Here is a 14,306-nt window from a genome sequence, read left to right on the forward strand (position 1 = left end):
CATACATCTGTTTCTATGCAAACCTCACTATAGGAACTGTAAAGCTTCCTGCAGACTTTCAACTAGTAACACATATGAGACAGGCATTATTACAGATATCTTACAGGTAGAAACGTTAAGGTTACCACCAACATTAAGGGACTAGCCCACGAGTCACACCATCACCTATTAGTGACAGGACCGTGACTACATTCCTGTTCTTCTCACCCCTGTGGACTTCTTACTCATGTTCTCATATAGTAGCCATATGACTGTTTATAAAATAACATGCCTGGTTAACAGAAGGACTCTGTTGAACATTAGGAAAAACTTTCAAGAAGACTTTAAAATACAGAAAATTGAAAAAACAATATAAAGAAAGCAAGGAAAATTTCTGTCTGTAACTAAGACACTACAGAGGGTCTAATTCACATGTACCATCTGTACATGCCAAATCTGCAACTCTTCTTTTAGACCAACAGTGTATCTAAACACAGAATACATTCTGACATTAGCTGAGAAAATATTTCATCAAATATCCTTTCATGTGTGTGAGTGAGTATGTCCATGAAATAAAGAAGGTCCCTGGAAACCTACATCCTCATAGAACGGACCTGTCATATTGTCTGCAACACTTTACAGGAGTATCCTGTACTGGACATGAGCTTACTGGGACACTGCATGTTCTCTGAGAATAGAGCATCATTTATTTTTAAGTAGGAAGCTGGGTTTCTCCAGCCCTTGCAATGCTGCAAAAGAATGCAAAGACAGGCACTACAGCATACCTTTAAAAAACTCTGGTGAGGAAGCAAACAATCAAAATTATACTTTCAGCTAGGATATAAACCCTTTATGTTGCATCACTTAAGAAACACAAACAAAGGATATAAAGTTACCATCAAGTGCAGTGGTATTTTAGTTGGTCCTTTGGCAGAGATTTTCTCCCATAGACCCCTTCGCACGTACCGGACAGTAGTGCCTGCGATCTGAAACTCACCAGGAAGCTCAATTTTCCAGTCGCTGTTAATGGATCTCTTACTGGAATCTTTTAAAGCTGGAATGAATCAAACACCATGGAATGATATGTAAGTGAATTTGTAATTACAATACAGACTATTGAGCTTCTGTCTCAGCCCACCTGAAGTACAAGATGCAGTAGCGTCCTAACAGACTTGAGTTTAAAGTATACTTTTAGCTGACTTGTCATAATGTTTCTAACTTGGGCATATTCTGTCTTTCAGGTGATGAAGGCACTTCTAATTATATTAACATTGCTATTAAGTAACAATAATGTCATATAAACTGGTGTTGCTAAGGTTTTACTACCTAACGTTATTATGTTCTGCTTTCTGAATGAGCATCCAAAAATCACACATAGTCGATGTTGAACTCAGTTAGGGATACAGCCCTGCTTTTGCAAAAGAAAGCTTGCAAACTGAAATGTTTTTCTTTGATTTTCAGTGACGAGAGATTTAATTTGGATTTAAAATTAATACTAAAATACTACAGCATTGTGCTAACAAGCAAGAACCACAAAGTAGAAGTGACTGACTAGCCCATTTTCCTTATCCAAGCTGAGCAGGGTGCAGATTGTAAACAGAGAACATAATGAGAGAACAATCAGTTACAGCCGTAATTCTTCCTGGAATAATCTCAAAATTATTTGTCAAGGGTTACATGGGAATCATGTAGGCATGTATGTAAAATTAACACGCCTGGAATATCTGGTATATTGGAAATCAAAACTTAGATCACTTTAGGGATTATTCTCAAATCTAACTATTTAGATTTTGATCTTAGAAAAATGGATGGTACCATAAATTCAGACACATATACCAAATTGGCAGATGTGATGTAAGAATCTAATACACTGAGTAGCTGCTTGAGTATGACCTGAAGATACTTCTGGTAAAACACTTACACACTTGCAGTGTTATACAGCTATTAAAACTGGTACTTGAAGTAAAAGAGTATGAGAGCACCAGTGGCTGTAAACCGAAGTCTGGTTTGCAAGGCAAGATCTGTATATTTTTATGTAGACTGCTGTCCTGGTTTCAGCTGGGATAGAGTTAATTTTCTTTCTAGTAATTGGTATAGTGCTATGTTTTGGGTTCAGTATGAGAAGAATGTTGATAACACACTGATGTTTTCAGTTGTTGCTAAGTATCATTTAGACTAAGTCAAGGATTTTTCAGCTTCTCATGCCCAGCCAGTGAGAAAGCTGGAGGGGCACAAGAAGTTGGGAGCAGACACAGCCAGGACACCTGACTCAAACTGGCCAAAGGGGTATTCCATACCATGTGACATCATGTCTAGTATATAAATGGGGGGAGTTGGCTGGGGGGAATTGCCGCTCGGGAACTAACTGGGCATCGGTCGGCAAGTGGTGAGCAATGGCATTGTGCATCACTTGTATATTCCAATGCTTTTGTTATTATTATTGTCATTTTATTATTTTTATTATTATCATTATTATTTTCTTCCTTTCTGTTCTATTAAACTGTTCTTATCTCAACCCACAAGTTTTACCTTTTTCCTTCCACTTGTCTCCCCCATCCCACTGGGTGGGGGGGAGTGAGTGAGTGGCTGTGTGGTGCTTAGCTGCTGGCTGCGGTTAAACCACAACACTGCCCATCCTGATACTGACTAAAGTCTGGCAGCAGTTGGTTTCAGAGATTCTCATTCAGATAGTATGTAAGGAAACCCATTCTGATCTTCAAACATTAACATAAAATTCATAGATTATTTATCATTTTATCATTTATCTATTATTGAAACTCTCCTTTAAATGTAGCAAGACAACTCTGCATTTTTTCAGTTTCCAAATAGAACCAGCTTTTGAAACTGTATTTTCCTAAATTTTCCTTGAGAAAAAGATCAATCGAATCTCTGTGTTGATACACATGTGAAGATTTGCAAGTGCAAAATAAAGCTGCTCCTGAGTTTGTGTGTGGTCCACAATGCAAACGTTGAACAAATTAACATTTAGCTGTCATAGTTGTAAAGAGAAGTCAAGTTACAAAGCAGAGACTGGTCAGTGGACAGAACGTGAACTTGGCAGATCAGCTTAATAGCCCTTTGTGCTCAAGCCTAGAGGGCAGAATATTCCAAAGTGCAAGCACTAGCTACAAGCATAATTTAGAGTGGCCCTTACGTTGTTCTACATTGCTCCAGAGGCTTTTTTGCAACTGGACAGGCATTATAAACCTCCAGTATTGGAAATAAGCAGAACTTAGGGTCAGGACGCTTCCTGATGCCTTCTTTGCTCTCAAAAGGCAGAAGCAGGTGAGATACTATCTACCCCTGGGTTTGATGGAAACCAGGCCATAAATAAAAATCATCAGCAGGCAAGGAACAGCCTGCCACAGCCACCCTCCTTTCAGAGTCCATGAGCTGGACACACATGTATAAGATCAGGTGCTGTAGGATTGCATCCGTCCTGTCAGGAAGTGACTCTATGCATCAGTAAGGACAACGTAGAAAGCTCCACTGAAGAATGAAGTCCTGTAAGATGAATATTGAGAAAAGATACTTGGAGTAATATGTCCTTTCTTCCAGCATAACCTATTGCATCAGGATCACTGATATCCTTCAAACACTGAAAGACAACTCCAGCCGTAAGGACATCACATTACTGTTGAGTCATCAGTGCAAGTTGATTTAGGGGTTTATGTGTTTTCTATGTTAGAATGGAAGCACAGTTATCCAGATGTTGGTGTGATGCATTGAGGGAAGAGAAAATTGGCAGACCCTGTTCTAACAGAAAGTCCCAGGCCCCTTTGTGGAGATCCATGCACCATGATCAAATTTGCCCTGATGTCAGACAAACAGAATAGCCTGTGTGTTACTGGGCTTCCTTAGTTCAAGGTTAACTGTCTCTTTTGGCTAAGCCTTTAACAAGATGTTTTCTTAACCTCCAGCATTTCATGCTTATTTTATTCTCTTCCAGTAAAGAACACCACCTTGGCTTTCACTTAACTAGGTGTGTTGCAAGAAGGTAAGACCAGCTGATTTAAAGCCTTTTTAAGTCAATAGGAAAATCTCCCATTGTCATCTCCTTGGATCAAGTCCCCATAGCCAGCAAACCCTTCTAGGTGTGCTTAGGTTATATATAATTATCTAATACCCTTACAAGACAAAGAACTGGGCTTCTGTCAACTGCACAACACAGCTGACTTACCAGTTGGGTCTAATTTACTGTGGGAACATTTGTAAAGATACTGGACTATTCTACATAGATCTTCCTTTTATTCTAGTTGGCCATGTCTAACACCTTTTATATAGCTATTACAATGAAGGTTCCCTCAAAAAATGAGGGGCCAGCAAATCTCTTCCTCAAATGAGGTTTGAGGGGAAGGAAATCCTTGTTAGTTTTCTCTTTAGGGGGGTTCCTGAAGAACTGTTCTGCTTGGCTCAACAGGGAAAGTGCCTGGCTCCATAGATCCCAGAGATTCTGCCAAAGGTAAGAGGAGATACCTGAAGTGATTCCAGCACAGGGCACTATCTCACAGTGGAAACCCATTTTTTAATTATTCCACATACAGTGCACAGACATGTTCCCAGGCACCTGGGAACCTCTGTGTTTTTAAAATGGTCCCTAGCACATCTTATGTCCCAGGTCAACTTGAGCTCTCCCAAACAATTCATAGTGTGGATCAGAATCCAGTACTATCCAGGGTGCCTTCTCAATAAGCAGTATACAGGCAGCCCCTTCTCACTGGGGGCTGAGAGTCCATACACAAGATGGTCCATGACTGCTGGCCTCAGTGCCCAGGAATATTTCAGGGCACATTCAATTTGCCAACTGAGTATCATTTGTAGCATCTAACCTCTGGGGAAGTCTGTGTGTGCCTGCATCTGTGTGTGCCTTTCTGAGGATGTGCATCCTGGGGAGTTACTGGAGAAAGGTGGAATATCTTTCTGTCCTGCTGCACACAATCTTCCTGACAGCTCTCATGGTCCCATTAAAGGCTCCAAAATCAGGGTGAAGGCAAGCTGCAGGTATGGCTTCCCCAAGAGGAGTGGGATGTATTTCGGGGGAATGTGTTTTCTGAGGAAAGCTCTCTTTGGCACATAGACTAGGGGTATGATGATGTCCTGGTATTTGCATGCTACAGCAATGTAACTCTATCTGCGGCTTACTTCTCTTCCTGCTTTGTTCCTTGATCTACAAAGTACCTTCTGCAAACTTCAGACAAAATTCTGAAGCAGCATTGCTTTCCTCTGCCAAAGCCTAGCAGCTTCCAGGGAGATCAAAGCAGCCATCACACTGGCCTTGAGGAGCCATGAACATGACTAATCAAAGCTGTGGATGAGATAAAACTATCTCCATGCAGTATGGCTGACTAGTAAAGATATGGCACATGCTCAAAACAGTGTGCAAGAGCTTGAATGACTAACACTATGCTTTGGTTCCAGCTCATCATCAGAGGAAGATAGCTTGCTGACGAAAACCAAAATGTTAATCTTTGTGGACCTCTTTTCTGGGTAAGATTTGATTTTGATTGCTGCAGGCACTGCTCCCTCAGTGACTGAGGAGATGGAGAGTTTGGAAACAGCCCTGTTCCTAAAGGTACTCCTTGAGGTTTGCAGGAATTGCACTGGAGACTCAGCAGAGTATTTGGGCCAAAGTGTTTTTGCCGCTGTCTGTCTTCATTGCACCATCAGCAGGGATCAATGCTGCAGCTATAAATGCTGTCTCTTAGACACAGAGTACTGCTCTTACTCCAATGGCTTTTGTCACACACAATTATTGCAGTCCTGGCTCTGCCTAGCCCCAGAGGTGATAGTACTAAATTCAGTGGGCTGAATAGGGCCTTTTTCTCTTATTGAATGCTGTGCTTTTCATCCAAGCATTGCAGAAGCACTTTGCAAGACAGCAAGTATCTTTACTGCCATGATAGAGAAAAAGCAAAGCATGCAACAAAGAACACTTGACCAGCCTCCTTGAGAGCTAAGTGGCAGGAGATGAGGAGACCAGGATATACGCAGTCTTCTCTGACAAAACTTGTCTGACTGGTGGAAAATCCCAAACAGGAAAGCAGCTGTGAGCCCTTTTTGCCAAGGAGTTTTCACTGATTTAAGCTAGCACCCACAGGATTTATTCTGCCTTGGACAGATGGCTGCAGTTCTCCTGGGACCCTATGCCTTAAATAGGGTAGTGAAGCACAGCTCTTTCTCTTCTCCCCACTGTGGGTGCATTTAGGCAGTAGCAAGAATCTACTGTTATATCTCTAAGCTTTTTCTGGCTCAAAGTTGTACAGAAGAGCAAAAGAGAAAGGAACCCCAGCGACAACCCATAACTTTTTTTTCTTGTTGGCTGGAAGACAGGAACTGACCAATCTATTTCTAAACCTGGCATCTAGTCAGATCTTTATTTCCACCTTGGGTCCCTCCAGCTTGCTTCCCAGCCTGTGGACACAAACTGCCGAGGCATTTCCTGTTCAAGGTAGTTTTTAACCATTACAGCCAGCCAAGGCAGCCAGCGTGGGTTGCCTGTAGGTGGAGGGAAATTCTTCAGGCACTGCTCCCAGCACATGCAAAAATGATTCCAAATTATGCTGGGCTCATTTCCAAAGTGCTGTACCCGGTTCTGAGTAGAAATAGGACCTGACTGGACTCAACTTTGTCAGTGTAATTGAAATAGAAAATCCTTCCATACTCAGACCTGGATTTACCATGCATTATGAGGCCTATCAGAGTGATTGGATTTTATTTTCTTGGTTATCTTTTTTGTCCTGCTGCTATTCTTCAGCTTAGGTTAGCAAGACTTTGGGTATCTTTTCTTTGTGTCCAGTGTTCCTTTGTGTCCTGGAAAGCTTCGAGAGGTTGTCCTGGCTCCTGACCATGAACCAAAGAGCTAAAAGCATTCAGAAGCTTTAAAATAGGCAGATTTTTATCTACCTTTATGTGATGCACACAGGGCCAAGTCCTGCTTTCAAATACACACAATCCTAATCTTCACCACCCAGTGGGGAAATACTTGCTTTAGTCAAGGTTATGTGGTCACAATGAAGGGCAGTTGCTAGCTCCGCATAAGACTGCAGCTATCTGCCAAAGCCCAAGCCCCGGACAAATACCCTTTGCAAATCCCACCAAGAGAAACAAAAAGGCTGGCTTCCAGAAGGCAGAGTATTTGCAAAACCCAAGGAAACACTGGTTCTCATTGTTCCACCAGTGCTTTGCTATGTCAAACATCTTACGTGTAGGCGTAATCCTCTCCCAGCAAGCTGGCTGCAGCATTAATGGAAATACTAGCAGTAGTGATATGTGCCTCCTACCAAGAAGTGGCACAAATGCCAATGCTTTTGACCTAAGGACAGCTGAATGACATGATTTGCCCTCTTTTTTCCCCTGAATGTGGAATGAAAGACAGAGAACAGAAGTATCTTTCCCAGTGATATTGCCAACTTTGGTAGCATCTCAAGACAGAAAACCAATGGCACTGGACCTGAAATCCTAAGACACGATCACTATGTAAGTGCTTTCAGCGGCATACTATATCCCAGTACTGGATATTAACATCTCCTTTTGGCGGCAAAGATGGACAATTATAAGCAAAAGACATCGAAATCAGAAGCCAAGGCAAGGGTCCTAGTCTGAGCTTTGCTATTGACTCGCTGCATAGTCATGAGCAAGTTGCAACACCTCAGTTTCCCCTTCCACAAAACAGAGAGCAACAAGCTTCATAATCCTCTCAGAGTTCCTCACAGGCTTGATATATCTCTGGAAGCAATTACATCTTTCAGAGTGCTTTTCTATCCTAAAACCTTGCAGTGTCTCTGTTGTGAGAAGCCCACTTTGAGAGAACCAGAATACGCACTAGTGAAAAGAGTACCTAATACTTTCCAGGCTAAGGGACAGCTGGAACATGCATCAGTTCCAACCACTGCAATGAGAATATCAGCATGTGGAAGGGCTGAAACACAGTTTGATATGGAAGGACAAGAATCATGTGTTAATGAGCTCATCAACTGCAAGCAGAGCTTAGGTTTGACAATGCAGGGACCTATAAACTGCAAAAGTTCACTGAACAAAGGAGGAAGTTTGGGATTTTCTCTTATCCTTTTGTTTTCCCACACAGCATAAACAACTTAAGAGAGACAGAATAATTCCCCCATTTATGCATGGCCATGCACCTCTGAGTATGCAAAGGAGGTTTCAATGTGCTGGGTGTTCTTTTGGGCCTTGGACAATTTTCCTTCAACTTCCTGCTCTGCCACAGGCTTCCTGTGTGAAAGCAGGTTAATGGGGCATTAGCGTTTCTGTGACTTGGTCTCCCTAGAAGTAGAGGGGGGATAAAGCCCTTCATCTGTTGCACAGTAATGACACAAAAAGAAACACCCCTAACATTGGAGAGAAGACGCAGAAGACCAGACTGACAGGTGTATATTGCAGCTGACTGGTTGCATTTTAAAAAGGTCCTTCCAGTCTTTAATCTAAGCAATTAGTAACTGGACAACAAATTTGTTGACAGTCTCTGCCCTACAACCTCACATACAAATCTGACCCATCTCCCACATCTGAAACTTTGTTTCCAACAGGGAAAAGAGGAGAGGAAGTCTGTTCCCCTCAAAAGGAATGCAGAAGTAGAAATGAGAAGAGGATTAAACAAATGGTTTGGCCTGAGAAAATAGAGGCAAGTGGACTAGAGGCTGCAGCTAGCCCACCTCAGAGTGCAGGCTCAGGTCTTGGGTACAGCATCAACTGAGAACCTGCTGCTGCAGGAAATGGCACAGGCAACCTCACGGTCAGGTTACTGAGGGATATCAGCTGCTGTGTCCTGCCTCTGCTTCAGTATGAGCTGGGCGCCTTCCTATCTGTCTCTCTGTCATTCCTTTCTCTAAATGCACTGTTCTCTTTCCCACTCCCTCCCAAAGTGTTGTGTGCTCCTGGCAGCTATGTTCAACCCAGTGCCAAGTTCTGTTCAGGAACTCTTCTGTCTGTATAAAAGTATTCTCTGGTCCTTTCAGGTTGCATAGGGCCTGTAACTGTCATACACTATCACATCAAGCAAACATCATGAAACCACGCCAGGAAAGCAGAGAGAGATTGCAACAAGAATGAAATCAACAGCTGCTTCCTGGCAACAACAAACCTGTCATCTTACAGATCATTTAGAGAGCGGTCATTTAACAGAAAACAGAGCTGAGTTTTGAATCAAAACATTCTTTTCTTTTGTCTTTTTACCCAGAAAACTGTGAGCAGGTTTATCCTCAACCACTCTGATCCGCCGGGCACCTGCAGGGATCACAGCTGCTTCGATGTAACCTATGGCAACAGAAGAGCAGATGGATGAAAGCATGCCACAGACAGCCAGAGGCATCAATCATTCAGTATCTCACCACGAAAAAAACAGCTCCTGCCCAGGTAGGGGAATGGTGGGAAACACTTCAAATGAGATCCCTGCATTGGCAGCCAAGTTTCACTGCTGTGACATGCATGGTTATGACTAACATTTCAGCCTGAGAAGAGGGAGAGAAATGCACATGTGCTGCTTAATTGTGACTTAAGGTTTGTGCTTGGGCCTAATAAGATTTGGTCCCTTTGAATCACCCTGGCTCTCCTGGAGTACTGACAGGGATGCATGAAGATTGTTCCTGAGCTGATGCAAAGTGTCACTGTCAGGAGCAACACTGCACATCACAGAACAGATGTCTGTGTTTTGAAATGAAGTTTCCAATAGATGCTTGTGCTTCCCCATCCGAAAAATACCCTGCTCGAGGCTGTGATCAGTATCAGAAGGTACTCACTTCCACAAAACATTCTGATGATGCTAAAACTAAACAGCAGGAATTAGTGGGACAACTAGGGGAAAAAAAAGTGTTTTCACTTACACTTCAGCTTTATACAAAAATTCTGGAGGATATAATGGTAATGGTCTCCTTGCGTTGGGCTGCTAATCAGAATTCCACAGCTCAGGTTTAATGCAACAACAGAGCTGAAAGTTTCTCAAGGACTGACCACCAGTCACCTCTGAACACTGCCAGCAGACACACATGCCAGATTAGACCTTCTGAGCATCTGACGTGGTAGGGAAGTTTTCACAGTGCCCCATCATATTTTTATAGAATTCTCTTGGTTTTTATCTTTCTGAAACTCTCTTGGCCTTTTCATGCTTTCTTCAACAACCAGCAATACAACACAATTATACCACTTTTGACTAACAGAATAACAGTAAGAATAATTAAGATCTACAAGGAAATGTAGCCTATTTTCCCCCACCATGGAGCCGTGTGGAGTTACAGACTTGTTCCATGGGGTGGAAGTGGTGCCTTTAAACTATAAAGCTGAGGAACATTAGGGCCCATTTCAAAGGTCAGGGAGCCAGGCAGAGTTTCTCCACTGGCTTCACTGGACTCTGAATCAGGCCCCTGTAGATGACACTAATCTCATCAAAAACCATGACTTGATTCCTTCTAATTGGCCACCCAGTTTACTTTGCAGTGTATAACTTGGCACCTCTTTTGGGTTATTGCTCTCTCCTTTATTTTAGATGTTAAGTAGCTTATCCTGTATGTTTCCTCATCCCCTTTTTTCCTTTAAAGGACTGTGTGAATCTGTTCTGTGTCAGCCCTGCCTTCAGGGAAATTGTGGGCAGTCTAGAGCAATAACTTGGAGAAGTGCTGGAACAGTGACTCCTCTAGCATTCAGCAATGTTTGGTGAGCTATTTTAGGGACAAGTGGAGCTGAATGGCCATGCTTCTGCTACGCTGATATGGGGGGCCTCAAAGGAGGATGCTGACAGCCTCATGCATGAGGACTAAGTGATTTTTTTACTGCTATGACATGGAGTGAGATGGACAGGGAGTTTGGGTCTCAGGCTGTGGATTCATTTCTACCTGTCTGAACCAGCAGAGTGCCCAGCCCCTTTGTTGTGCTATGAATAAGGCTTTAGCTCTTGGGTTTCATGAGGTGCATTGGATGGATAGCTGATTTGGGCCAGACACACTCCCTCCTCTTTCCTTGATCACTGTATGTGAATGACACTTTCCATTTGACCCTTCAGCTCAGTTGTTTTTGCACTTGTTCCTCCTTACTTACTTCTCCCTTACTCAGGATATCTCAGTCATCCCTTGCAGGAAAAACAGAAAGAGGGACAGCAGAGCTGCAAACCATGTCTGTGTACAGAAGCCAGAGCAGCGGCTCTCCCATCTGCTATTACAGAGTGAGTTTCACTGGGAAAAATCATTACTTCTAGGGTCAATTTTTTAAAGGCAGTATTGAAATCTGTTACGAAATCAAAGCAAACAGATGTTGGATTTTATTCTAGACATTGCCAGGAGTTGGTTTTTCATCAGCTGAGATACCAAATTACAGTCAAAACAGAGTGTTTCAGAAATCAAACATCCTCACTGCACCCCATGCATCTGCATATAAACCCAACCAACAATTACCATCAGACACGAGCACACAGCAAAGGTGTGATTAATGACAGTCTGTCATGGGGAAATAGGCTTTATGACACACCTGAACACCCCTGTTAGGAAGCCAGTTTGGAACATGCCCAAGTTTCAGGTAATTTAATGTACCTACTGGGGTACTATTTACTTATTTATTTTTTAAATCACATGCCAGATACAAATGCCCAGAGCTAAATCATGCAGAGGTTGGATACAAAGTTACACCGAGTTTAGTGGAAAGCCAGTCACTAACTTCAGTGAACTTTGGATCTGTCCCCTGACCTAGCAGCAGCCAGGTGTGTGTCACACTGGTTTAGAGGTGAGTGAGCTGTGGAGCTGTGCTTGAGGTTCAGCTAGTGCCATAAATACGCTCTCATTTCATCACTGTGCCATGAGAGAAACACCACGTGGAAAAGTTGACTTTTATGTTATTTTTCACAATAGTAAATAGTGGCTTGTAAGCTATTAATAGCGTATTAGTTCTGGAGACTGTTCAGTTTGGTCTTACACCAGATTTTTCTCCTCATGTAATTTCTAATCCTGATTAATGGCTTTGGGGGGTTGTATTCACAGCTCCTGAATAAGAAGAAACATACTGTGCTAACTCACTGAGATCATGTGGCACAAACCTGACTGCTGACCTTTACTCTTCTGTTAGTGAACTTTGAACCGCTTTGCAGTTGTATAGATCTGACCTGTCCTTTCAGAGATGAAGCAGAATTCTTGGGCATGTCCCATCGGGAGCGTCTTGACACCCTCATTCATTATTTCCAGCAATACTGTGTGAGTTAGTGGTCAAATCCTATTGCAAACATACTATATAACATCCATGCAAATTTGCCACAGGTACAAACTCAGATCACTACCACCACTCCAGTCTGGTCCTTAGAGCTAATGTGAGGCTTCTGGTCACAGCCTCTCTGATCTTTGATAATTGCACCAGAAAACACCTCCAATGTTTTCCAGGCAAATTTTATTAAGCAAACTGTAACTGTAGATTGCCAGAAAGATTATCAAATGTCAGCCAGTAAGACCAAAAAAAGTCTGAGTTGGCCCTGAATCAAGGACTCTCAAAGATCTGTTAGGTCTTAGGACAATTGTCTGCAATGCAGGGGTTTGCAAGGTTGGGCTTAAAGTTCTGCTTTAAATGAGGAACTGGTTAAAGACTGATGAGATTTGGCAACTATCAGGCAGTATTTCTAGTAATTTCACCCATAAATCAGCCTGTTAAGATGAAGCTTTGAAAGTACAACAGGAGAACTTCATTATTTGGTAATTTATAGTGCTGTATGTAGTATACTCCACCTTGGGAACAGTTACTTTGGCACGCACCAATCTTTCTGGATAATCTGCATTACATCAGTGTCTCAGGAATGTAAGACTGTGATTGAAGCAAATCCTAGATACAAATTATATGGTGTAACTCGTATTAGGAGAGACACCAGAACAAAGCGGTGGCTTTGTCATCAAGGAGATTAATATGTGAACAGTGGCTACTGTATCTTCATTTAAATGCTGGAGAGATTTGCAAGAGGAAAGCAGCTCACACAGGAAAATCCATTGTTAGCCATTGTTATTATTCCCAGAAAGAACAGAAAGTTTAGTGTGAACTTCAGAATGTCACTGATCTGCTACAAAACTGTTCTCCGAGTTCACATTGCAATGAAAGATGGACTCTGAGGTAAAGGAAAAATTATCCCATGGCTGAAAATACTGATCTCTGGGTACTGTACCTTCATATTTTAGCCCTGTACACACATGAAAATTAGGTGTGAGAAAGTCAACAGTACTCATCCCATTATCAAACTTTCCAAAAGTGCTTTGAACAAAGATCTCAGGGTAGAAGCCAAGGAAATAAGACTGCCCTGCCTACCTGCTGGTCATGGCCAGCACAGCTTCTGTAATATTTTAGGGATAAGTACCAGCTGGGCATCTCAGTTTCCATGACCCTTCCCACCTTGCACCTTTTGCTAAATGCTGGTTGTTGCAGTGGAGTGGAAATATGTCCAGTGGTAACTACGTCTCCATTTTCTGAATAGTCGTGATGATTCTCCATTGCTATTAGCTTGAGAGTAATTCCTCCATCGGCACCTGTCCACTTCCAGCCATGGGATAGCTCATTTGGAAGAAAATCAGTTCACTGGAGAGCCATGGATAGATTTCAAAGCCTCCTACTATTGCTGTGAAGCTGGCTGCCGGGATTTCTAACTTGCATGTTCTGCCTAAACCCTTGTAAGACACCCCAGAGCTAGCCCTAGGGCTCTATTTTCTCATCATTTAGATGTACACCCTATGGACAAAAAAAGAGTTTCTTGTGTTGGCTAAAGATGCTCCTAGCCAGCACTACAGCACTACTGTTCAAATATCCTTTCTTTCTTTTAAATATGTGCTGGACAAGTAATGCACACAATAAAAGCCTGCTTTTTTACCATGTTAAAAAAAAAAAAAATTGCTAGCAAAGCTACACTCTTCATTTCCCAAAATGATAGTTACAACAACTGGCATATCTCACCTTTTTATGTTCTGCCATTAAAAAAATATCCAAATATCTGTGGTCCTTCTCTTGGATCACAAGCGAAGGGCAGCAATGAAAATCTTGATATGGCTGAGAAGAATCAAGACAGACAGATGCAGGCCTCATTCTCAGTGCAGGTCTCTAAGCATTACAAGCACAGCCTTGGAGTCCGGGCAGAAGTAGTCAGTGATAAATCATCTACCCAACAGATATGAGCCAAAGAGCTGTCCTTCATTTCTAGGTCCCCTGTACAGTGGCAGGAAGACAGAGATGAACTTCGGAACAAGTCTGAGTTTGGTTTCGAAAACTTACTTTGTGAAAATAGGTACAGGGCATGCTGCCAGCCAAAAGTAAACCTCAGTCTAAACAGTGCATTCAGTTGGCCTACTGAAGACAGCCAGCTGCACACA

General features: G+C 42.4%; 1 protein-coding gene across 1 annotated transcript in view; it reads right to left on the reverse strand.

The window, feature by feature from the left end:
- ADAMTS17 (ADAM metallopeptidase with thrombospondin type 1 motif, 17) overlaps nt 1-14,306 on the reverse strand; it is a 183,254-nt gene that overhangs the window by 43,387 nt on the left and 125,561 nt on the right. The window contains exons 15-16 of the mRNA XM_010572039.1: nt 9,169-9,249; nt 876-1,033 (exon numbers count right to left, since the gene is read on the reverse strand). Of these exons, the coding sequence (XP_010570341.1) occupies nt 876-1,033; nt 9,169-9,249 (239 nt within the window). The remainder of the gene's footprint in view (nt 1-875; nt 1,034-9,168; nt 9,250-14,306) is intronic.

This window comes from Haliaeetus leucocephalus, unplaced genomic scaffold (assembly GCF_000737465.1).
Source record: "Haliaeetus leucocephalus isolate CR32 unplaced genomic scaffold, Haliaeetus_leucocephalus-4.0 Scaffold339, whole genome shotgun sequence".
In the NCBI taxonomy this organism is placed as follows: Eukaryota; Metazoa; Chordata; class Aves; order Accipitriformes; family Accipitridae; genus Haliaeetus; species Haliaeetus leucocephalus.